An 11,020-nucleotide genomic window follows, 5' to 3' on the forward strand; every position below is an offset into this window, starting at 1 on the left:
AATGTAAACATTTCAGGTTTAAGCCTTGGGGGAGAGCTGCACTCCCTGAGAGCTCTTGTTTACAGTGATCTTATTTAAGTTTCTTGTTTTTCACAAAACATTACATATTGCGTTTGTGTTGCAAAAAATTACCATAACACCAGATGGTTTTTGCTTAGTTTTATATATTTTTGTCAATTTCTCTCAATATAACTGCATTAATTGTATTGTTTCAATGTGTGCACATAGACTGTATATAAGAATTGAACATTAGCCTTCCAGTTTGAAAAGAGAAAAGTGGACAGTAGGATGGAAGTCGTGCTCAGCCAGAAAAGGGCACGACTCCAAATGGTTGCAAAAAGAAGTCATTTTGAAGAAAAGATTGCACCAGCTCCATTGGCTCCCAGTCCACTTTTGCATTGAACTCAAAATCCTTCTGTAATACTGATGTACGGTGACCTTAATAAAATGTATTATAATCGCTTGCTTCTTCTTCGTCTACAGTAGAACATGGTGTCAGTTTTGTTAAAAATGAATGTTCATCTTGTGACTGGAAGAATACTTAATGATTTACATACTACAGTCTGTGTATACTGAGTCAATGTTCGCAGCAAACCAAAAACCCCAAACATTAAAACTATATTTAAGTGTCTATTTATCGCAAATCATATCATCACCTCAATATTCAATAACACCATCATGCAGGCCTACTTCCAGGCCCTAACATGAACCATGAGTTCAACTGCAAGGGGCAAAGGTGAGCAGACAGGCACAGACTAAGTTAGTAGGGCAGAGACGGTCAGTAGAGGAACACAAGCTTAGATTGCAGTGTGGTGAAGCCACAGCAGAGCAGGCTGTACCTGAGAGGATTTGTGGCCTTTGGCACGCTAGCGTGACAGCAAAGAGGACAACAGCAAGGTCAGGATCCACAGAGACCCACAGAGAGACAAAAGTACAAAAAACACATCAGTCATCAGTTTGAGCATTGGAAGTGCATTTCACTTCTCATATTAACGACCACATAAACCAGACGTAGTCAGATGTAAAATCCAACAAAAACAGGCAAAATAATCACAGAAGTATATTGAAGTAGGCTCTCCTATTGACCTGATGAAACAAAGCAGTTATATAATAATATAGACCAGGGACGTGCCAATGATACTTGGTATATACTTAGTGTGATAATCTCTGAATCAGATATTGAAAAGAGAAAAATGCAAAACATGATCCAAACATTCTTTAACATATCATGCTTCACTATGCACAGAGTCACATCGTGCACTGTCTTTATGGAAGAATATCTGATGGAGAATTACTGTATGTCTTTGAAATTGGTTTTAAGAGGGTAAAAGGATCAGAACGAATGTGCTTCCGAGTTTAAAAGGTGTAAAATTACCCTATCAGAGCGATATCTCTGATAGATAGTCAGTGTGTGATATCGGTATCAGTTTCGGAAGCGAAAAAGTGATATTGAGCCATTCCTTCTGCAGAATGACTGAGAGGAAGACAGAGAGACAGTGGGAATAAAGCTGTCACTGAAGCAACGTAAATGTACAAGTGTATGAGTCGGCTGCACCAGACATTACCAGCCAACAGTTTAATTCATACATACTGTAAATATAATTATTATATCTAAATGGGATTAATGATTATCATTTCTATAAAACCTTCTATTCATGTCCCTCCACTTGCTTCATTTATGACTTCAATAATGTTGCCCACCCTTGTTGTAAGAGATCAGAATAACTTAAATAAATTACACACACACAAATAGATTCCTTTATACTATTAATAATAATATCTAGAACAGGTATCTCCATTCTGAAGATCCAAGCATGTGATTCAGCCTAGTCACAGCATGACAGGGCGCAAAGCAAAACAAACAGAGAGCGAAAGACATTACATCATTGTCATTGGTGGTGAAGATCCTCGTGACACGTTTATAATCTTCTTCAGTGGGAATCAGCACTGGCACCTACAGTTACAGCACAGCAGCAATGGTAAGTGCAAATATATGATATGCCTGAGGTGAGTGTTATGAGTGTACCTCCTTAGACCCTCAATTGGGGGACACTGAGAGATTCTTCTTGTTAGACAAGTCGAGAGAATATATTGACGCTGGGCATCAAATTAAACAGCAGAATCTGGGCTACAATGCTGTATAAACCTATTTCAAATGTGACAAACACAGATCAAATAGCAACTAAATAACTTATTATATATCAAACTTCGTATGGATCCACTGCTAAACCCACTCGCTGCTCCAACACTTTGTCCAAAACACACTCCATATGGCTCAATTGAAAGCTGAGACCCCTGAGAATAAATACAATAGAAATTTGTTCGCCGAACGACAACTGTAAAATTAATCTTAACTTAACTTTTTTTTTCAGTCAGTTTTACAGACTTCCTGTGTAATCGCGTCACATCTGGGCATTCTGCTGCTTCTCATTGGCTAACAAAAAGCTGTCAATCAAACTTTCTAGACGACAGCATACTTCATATAGACCCATTTCCTCGCTAGGATACAGATCAACAAAGAGAGAAACAGCTCAATCGAGCCATCTAGTGTTTGTTTTTGGGATGGAAAATACATAGAATTATGGAGGAACATTGAACAAAGCCATAAACTGTTTGGCTTTGAAAAAACTGCAGTGAACAAAGATAGTTTAATTGTCCATTGTTCTTGGTACTAGTTGATTGTTCTTGGAAACTTAAATGATCTGAAAATCTGTTCACAAATGTTCTTTTGTATGGAGCCCCAGATACGACATGGGAAAAAATGTGTGCACAAATATGAAAATCACGTTCCAGCTTGTTGTCTACATCACTGTGATTCAAAATATGTCTCGCAAGTGATTCAGCAATATTTCCTTTGAATGTTATTGATCACGGAAGTTCGAATCTGTGAATAGCTTTCCAACTTCACTTTAGTGTCACAGTTTCAAGCGAGGGTGCGCTCCATCCAAGTTGTTGATGGGAACAATAATTCCACAGTTACACTTGTTTTTTGGGGCCATTATTGTCCGCTTACGTCATATCTAGGACTCTGCACGTTGGCCTAAATGTTCTTTTAGGGCTATGTTTTTTTCACTGTTCAGTAACTTAACAATAGTTAACAATACATGTAAAAAAACATATCTATGGGTTTGACCATATGTGATATTGTCCAGCCTAAGCCAGAAAACAAAATCAGTAATCCACCAAATGTGCACTTCAAACAAAATGAAACATAATTGAACACACAAAAGCACAAGTGAAAAACCATCTAGTGCTTTTAAATGATGAGAAACATGCTGTTGTGAGTACCTGTGCAACAGGATGAACACACACTTGCTCATTTGGTGCAGTCTGGGCCTGGGGCAGAGCAACGGGGGACCGTTTACCATTGGGAGCCACAGGGGGGCATGATGTCTCATTTACCTTTACACAGTGTTTACATATATACACACAAACACAGAGACAAACATGCACAAACACACACAGAGAGATGAGATTGCAATGGGAGGATGAAGATGAGCATGACATTTGTGCACATTATACGGGATACTGCCTCCCACTGATTTAATTTTCCTGTTAATTCAATCAAGAAATGAGTAAAGGAAAATTGCCATTACAGAGAAATTGGGTCATTAAGCATTGTTGCTTACAAAAAAATACTAGTGGTTCAACGATTTTGCAAATCCTCTGTAAACACGGTGGAATAATTTGTCATGCAGCTGAACTGTAATACAGAGAAAAATACAGCATACTTCTACCAAATCTAATTTGGCACGATTTTGATTTTATTTTATTACTAATTTACTATTTTTGGATCAGATTGGAGTGCTAAAACATGTTGAAATAGATAAAACTCATCATATGACCGAATGACAAATCTATTATTATTATCGTTATTATTAAGAAATATCTCAGTCTGAATTTAATCCTCGATGATAATGAAGGTTAATATAGCTATTTGAATACTGATTTATATATACAAATGTAACATGATAAATATTATGAGAATGCCTAAGAACAATGGTTCCCAAAGTGTGAAATAAAAGTTGTTAACAAGTTTAAAATAGCCATATCATTTGAAATGAACCTGCTAACAGGGACACTTAATTATTTTGTGCTGCTCAGGAAGGATGGAGGGATGGCTGTTAGGTGGAAAAATGAAAAACAAGTGTGAAAACAGAACAGTGATTTAAGTTTTTCGGAAATGAATTTGCGCCAACCCTAACACTAAATTTGGAAATGGCTGTGTGCTACAAGTTAGAAGTCAACACAACAGGCTGTATTTTTAAATGTCACTGGTGATGTCTGTGAAGTCCACAACAGAAAGTATAGTTCCTATAAGAGCTAAAAATAGTAGAAAAAAGGTAAGAAAGGTAAAAGAGCTTGAGAGCACAAACCTCAAGAAATCCTTAGTCAGCTCACACAATACATTTCCACGTTCAGCTGAAATCTTAATCCTGCTCTTAACACCTAAAACCTGAATCTCTCCCCGGAGCACAGAGTTAAACCCTTTGTCCCTGAGCAGAATCACCTGGAGCTTTACAGTATATGTCTGATATCCAAACATCCAGCTGTTCACCAGATTACACGGACATCCCATGATGTCAATGGTGTTCAGACAGAACACCAAGGAAATATAACCTTGTCGAAAGAAAAAAATTGAAAAGGGAAAATTAAAGAGCTAGTACAGGTTTCTCCAAAGTGTTGTTGGATAAGATACTGACACATGGTCAGCGCTGACTTGGCCAAAGAGGCTTAGTCTCAGTGAAAACATGGTTGTCAGCAGAGACACAAGGACAAACCAATTTAAGCCACTGGACAAATGGCTCAAGAAATCTACTCCTGCTTATGTCTACAATATCTTAGAGTGTGTTTACCACGTTATGTCCATTTTTGGGATTCCTGTGTTCAGTTAAACAACCCGTCCAAAATCATACCAAATCCAGAAGCAGTAGACCAGCAGCTTGCATGTTCTTGCAAGCTACAAATGTTGATTTTCCCAATGGACATTGGTGCTGGTGAGCAGTTAAAATTTTATTTTCCAGGCAAAAAAGGTTGCTTAATGGTGAAAAATATTGCAAATATTATAGACTTATGCAGGTGTAGATTTTATTAGAGGAGCCTTTTCAGCACTGACTGTGTGTGTACCTCTAACAACGAATGGCACTTTACCACTATACAGTTCCAGCACGGCTGGCCTCGGCTCAAAGCTACTGTACACCAGACTCCTCTGTTAAATATTGAGTTTGATTGATTTGCTTGCTAAATGTTGGAGATTTCAGGATTTTTTAGTATTTTTAACTGATCAGTTCGGCATTGTTCGGTTTGATTCTTGTGTTGGACCTCACACTCATGATTCTTCCAGTGCCACTCTGTGCCAATCAGTGGTCTGTCAACGTCACATTTTTAGTATCGGCCAGTGCAGGTACCAAAGAAAGCATCATGATACGAGGTAATATCCCTATGGAAAAATAATAGAGTCGGGTTGAGCCAAGTAGTTCTAGAACTGTATAATGGAAAAGTGACATTACATTTTTAACTGAAGCTGAATTTAATCATTTACTTCTTTTGATTCAAGCAAAGCAACAAGCATTGGGGCGCTGGTTCTCTGATGAACCACTTCTAAGACAACGATGTTTAAATGATAAAAGTGATATGTTGTGTCTACAAATTCTTGTCCTGATTCCTTTTGGCAAAACGTCTCGCAATGGATCCTAAAAGCTGGTGCCTCTGTGGTCCACACAGCAGACACAGACAGAGCACGACTTCAAAGCTGTGTGTCTGCAGAAAGTGACAGTAATGAGTCCCAGCTCAGTGCTCGTAGATATCTCCAACAGAGCGGACTAACAGAGTGTGGGCCATGAGCACATTCTTATAACCATTGATTGAGTCTGATCATCAGCTACTGCAGGCCTTTTCTTTTTTTTTACTTAGGAGAAAATGTTTTTCCAGTTCTATTCATTGTAATGATGTATTGTTAATTGTGATGTCAGTTGTGATTTTAAGTCCCAATCCATTTTCAGGCCTCCTCCACACATACGTGTGTTTTTTTAAAAGCTGAGGTTTTCCTGCACCACTTTTAAAATCCTGTCCACACACACACTGCGGTCTCAAAAATGTCTTTGTCCTCAAGAAAACACAAAAACCCACTGTTAGGTGCCGTCAAAAGCATGCCAAGTCAATAAATGGCAATATACCCTTAACTGTAAAGCTTTGTTGTCCAAGCAGAAGACAGCTAGACTACAAAAAAATAAGCAAATACTTTGTGTATGCTAAAGGTCCAGTTAGCAACACTTACACTAGCATAAATTTGGCTGCGCCTGATTGCCATTAAACAACTCGCCTCATGTAAACAAATGTGATAACAAGCTAAAAACTCCGTTTTCTCCGTCTACACATACTGTGAATGGAGCTCTTGAAAATATTCACCCTAGCAGGAGTTTTCCACAATGTGTTTTTCCAGAGATATGACTCACAGCATATGAAAGACTAGAGAAAAAGCAACATTTTCAAAAATGCTCACTTATGTGTGAACTGGGTCTGAGATGTAAAACCATGTTCTATTTGAAAGAGTCTCCCGGGGTAAAATATCCTGAGGGGGTTTCATGCATATGAAGAATGTCTGGTTATTATCACACAGCATGCTCAACCCTTGGGGTTATTTGGAAACATGCACTTCTGTCACACAATACCTCGGGTTTCTTTACACCAACTGTGCGAGGTTTTGGGATGAACCCTGCTGGAGGAGCCAGTGGGTCCGTCTTTGGGATGGGGATGAATCCTGGGGGTCTTGGGAGGGTATTCTGTTTTGTCGGACCTGGACTGGTTTTCCTGGTAGGAATAAAACCAGGTGGAGGAGACAAGAGATTCTGTCTGGGAGCAGGGATGAAACCAGCTGGTGGTGCCAAGGGGTCAGGCTTGGGTGGAGGGATGAACCCAGCAGGAGGATTGAGGAGATTAACCTTTGGTGGTGCTGGGTTTGGTGATGAAGGAGTAGATGTGGATTTGGATGTGACCTCCTCTGGTTTTTCCGCTGCTCGCTTTTCTTCCTCTTCATCTTCTTTCTCCTCCTCCTGCTTCCCATCTTCTTTCGAGTCCTCTTTGCGGTCCTGGGTGCGGGTGCGAGGTCGGTGCTCCTTGGTTCGACTTCTGCCCATCAGGCTGGTCAAACCCATAGAGATATCATCCTTGTCCCCCCCAGGAGCCTTAGCGGTTTTGACCGTCACCCTAGCTGACTCAGGAACAGCAGGCTGGTTCTGCTCTTCAGTCCCAGCAGGAACCACTCGTCTAACAACCCTTCTGACAACCCTCACCACCTTCTTACTGCCAGAACTCTGCTCCTCCTCTGGACCGGGCATCGTTACGTTACTACTGGACGCTTCAGCGGGCGCTGCAGTTGACCGTGCACCACTTCCTGTTTCTAGATCAGGTTTAGCAACTGCATGAGGCTGACCACTATCTGCATCAGACTGGACACAAACAGAGCAAGGCAGACACCAGTGTGGATTATTCCCACAGCCAATGCTGATAAAATGTCAAAAAACATTAACAGCAAGTTGTGTTTATCAATGAGGATTCAAATATGGATATATACTAGTTTATGTTTATATCTTAAAACCCTCACTAAAGTTATTCAATGAAGTTAGTAGCCCATGCAGTCAAGTCAACAGACAACTGGTAAGTTAAGAGTCCAATTAGAAACTGAAGGTAACTTTTTATAACTAAAGCTGCGCAATAGAGCAATCAGGCGAGACACATGCAGCTTGTGGCAAAAGAGAAAGACGTTATGCAGCCTGAAAATGCACAGATCCCATTTTTTAGACCCCAAGATATAGATAATGATTACATGATGTAAACTTCAAATGTCAACTTCATATTTGTTTGTGACGCTTGCTGTCACTGAAAACATGGCTGCCAGTGGAGACTGACTACTTAGTAAATGGTTCATCTATGCATGTAATATATTAGGGATATGTTTATTCCTGTTCCAGCCTTTTATGACTGTAAACTGAAGTTTTTCAATCACTTACTCTCCTGCACCAAAGTCCATAGATAAATTCTGTGTTTTTAGCTCGCTGAGACAAAGGATCTAATGCTAGGCAGCAGTGGATCAACAACTCCTGTGTGCTGTGATGTAATATAACAGCTATGATTTCAGTGAAAGTAAAAAAATTTTTAAAGCTGGTTCCCGACACTGAAGGTTTACACAGCACAGTCAATGCTGACTATATATTAGTTTACACAAACATCACACAACCTACACGTCAAACTAACTGTAAAATCCCTATCAAATCTTGATTTAAAGTACCAAGTCCAAAATGTTTAAGTTTTCAGGACCCAGGTTAAGAAAATTGCCTTCATCTTGCAGAATGTTGTGATCATGATTAGTCTGTTTTTGTTTTTGCATCATAGTGATTATTGATTAAAGACATGCAGCTGACTGAAGACTTACTTCTGGCTTGTTCTCAACTTTAACCTATATGACATAAAGCAACACACATACAGAAAAATAAATAAAACAATATATTCAGCACAAAGCTTTCTTGTATCAATATGTAGAATACTTTTACAAACTTGACAAGCAACAAGATGCAGATATGAACTGAAGGGCTGGGGGAAAAAAATCCAAAAAAGTGAGACTTCCCTTTTGCTCCCAGAATGAATAGCGTGATTTGTATGCCATGGTGAACAGCCAGAAGTCATGGAACAAGCTGGATGCATGGAGAATAGAAATATATGGAATTATAAGAAAAAATATATGAAACAGCCAGGGAGAGGATGAGGTTCTGTGAGGAACAATGAAGAATGGGAATTTATGTATGAGTGGTGGAATAATGTAATGTAGTTTCAACAGGTCATACACTGACAAGGCAGTTGGACCATGCAGTACTGAGAACAGTGCAGATAAGAACATCAAAGAAAATGAATCAGAGGCAAGTGGAAAACAAGAACATGAAGATCTGACAAGACTTAAAAAACAAGACAACAGATCTCTGTCACTAGTGTTATTTAGCACAGTCATTCCAAGAGATGCAGGTCAGGACCAACAGATGAGATACTGGAGAATTTATTTTGGGTCGCAATTCACAAAATGTCTTTTACTTAAGATTTAAGATTCAGGATTTTGGCACTCTGGGAAATGGCTGATTTACAGATTCAAAAATATGAAATTTAAGTATGGCTACAAAACACAAAGGAGCTCCCTTGACAAGTCAGTCAGTCAGTCAGGTGTGATAGTATTGCTTGACAGGTGGAGGATGCAGCAAACAAACATGTTACATTGTTTCTGTCAATGAAGCCCAAATAGAGGCTGAATAATAACTTCAACAACAATAAAAATCACTCATCAATGTCGTGATTATATCACGGCATATTGAGCTGTAATTCAACTATAACCCGTGTTATCAATCAATCAGTTAACAGTGAATAGTGCTGAACTGGGTGACAGTCAAGGAGAAAATTCTCATTAATCATTCTGCCAACAAAAAAGTTGACATTGTCTTGTTGCAGATTAACAAGCCACGATTGCAAATGAAACCAGCCACAGCTCCATGCAGAGTGATATAACTGAGAGAAGGGGAAAGCAGTTTTGCCCTGATATATGGGACCCTCGATAGAGAAGTCCCAAGACAACTGACAACCATTAACTCCATTAAAAAAAAGTTTAGATACACCCTGGCGGCTGATTAAAATATTCTTACTTCCTGATTAGCGTCACTGGTAAACAAGAATTTGTTAATTTATATACATATATATTATGTCTTATAAAAGTGGGTCCTCATACAAAGACTTTGAAAAAGTGGTCATCACATGGCTTTCATTCAGTTCTCAAGACCGACTACACAAACAACGCAAAGATATTGTTTCATTTATGGTGGTGACACGAGTGATGCCAAGAGCAAACAACACAGAAACACACCACTCCATTCCACTGATCACGCAAACATGCAACCTGCTAAAATGTGTAAAACCTGCCATGATGACTTCCCATTAATGGTTTAAAAAGCAAAACCAGCTGCACAGCAAAGTGTTTCACCATCTCTAACCCTGCTTTCATCAGTCAGAAGCTCCCTCCTAAAAATAGTTCCAGCAGGAGGCCATTCTGAGACGCCATCACAGCCGTAATAGAAGAGCGAACCAGAGCATGTTCACCACGAGCAGATCACACTGCTCACCACACACAAGCTCCACCAAAAAGCGTGTTACCTTCTCTTTGGGCCCAGTTAACCTTCCAGTCTTGCTCTGTCACTGGACCACAGCAGGACCTGGGTCTGCGAAAGGGCCCACACAGGCTTACTACTACTTAGGGAGTGGGTGAGCAACAATGAGGGAGGGGTCACAGTTGGCACCATGTGGAGAGGCTGAAGAGGGGGGGAATGTGAGAGGGTCCAGAGCAGGGGGATGGACGAGGGACAGCTGCTGGAATACAGAGGGGCTATAAATAGAATTTGCAGTCACATTAATATCCACAGACACTTTTCACTCCCTCTCTCTCTGTCTCCTCATGGTGACAGAGAATCAGAGAGATCAGATCAAAAACTAGAAAAAAGTCAAACCCTCATGTTGAAAGTTTGAGGGAGGTTGAGGCACAAAGTGCAGATTGCATAACATATTTCAACTTGAATAAGTTGAGGTTATGTTTAGGGGTAAGCATTAATTGGTATTATAATTGAGGCTACCAATCAATAAAAAAAAAAAAAATCAAAATATTTTATGTGTAATAACTAATGCTACAAGTGAAATTAATGTACAGAATAATGTACAATTAACACAAAGGAAACATACCTAAATGCAGGTGTTATTGTTGAATATCACTTTTACAGGAAGTAAACAAAACAGAGCTGATTTTGACAGCGCTAATATTCCAGTTCCACTACACTACAATTTCTAAGTTGCACACTTTTACTCTGACACATATTCCCCATGAACTGTCATTACATTGTTTAAAAAAAATATATATATATATATATATACTATTAATAATAATACCGCTCCAACACCCACGTTGTAAAAAGAGTCATACTGTGCACATCATTTATCA

At 39.3% G+C, this 11,020-nt stretch overlaps 1 protein-coding gene across 7 annotated transcripts in view; it reads right to left on the minus strand.

Moving 5' to 3' along the window:
* LOC310939786 (unconventional myosin-XVIIIa-like) overlaps window positions 1-10,296 on the minus strand; it is an 83,825-nt gene extending 73,529 nt beyond the window's left edge. For 3 of the 7 annotated variants that reach the window (XR_014593057.1, XM_083904625.1, XM_083904630.1), the window contains exons 1-7: window positions 10,026-10,164; window positions 8,623-8,690; window positions 8,432-8,454; window positions 6,672-7,448; window positions 3,289-3,402; window positions 1,883-1,954; window positions 840-866 (exon numbers count right to left, since the gene is read on the minus strand). Coding sequence is in view for 6 of the 7 variants with exons in the window: in XM_083904625.1 (XP_083760751.1) it covers window positions 840-866; window positions 1,883-1,954; window positions 3,289-3,402; window positions 6,672-7,448; window positions 8,432-8,454; window positions 8,623-8,690; window positions 10,026-10,036 (1,092 nt within the window). In the remaining variant the exon portion in view is untranslated. Of the gene's footprint in view, window positions 1-839; window positions 867-1,882; window positions 1,955-3,288; window positions 3,403-6,671; window positions 7,449-8,431; window positions 8,456-8,553; window positions 8,580-8,622; window positions 8,691-10,025; window positions 10,165-10,185 lie in introns of those variants that run through there. The other 4 variants (XM_083904626.1, XM_083904629.1, XM_083904627.1 and 1 more) reach the window with 4 other exon arrangements.
* Window positions 10,297-11,020: the final 724 nt, after the last annotated feature.

The sequence above is a fragment of the Microchirus variegatus genome, assembly GCF_963457635.1.
Source record: "Microchirus variegatus genome assembly, chromosome: 2".
In the NCBI taxonomy this organism is placed as follows: Eukaryota; Metazoa; Chordata; class Actinopteri; order Pleuronectiformes; family Soleidae; genus Microchirus; species Microchirus variegatus.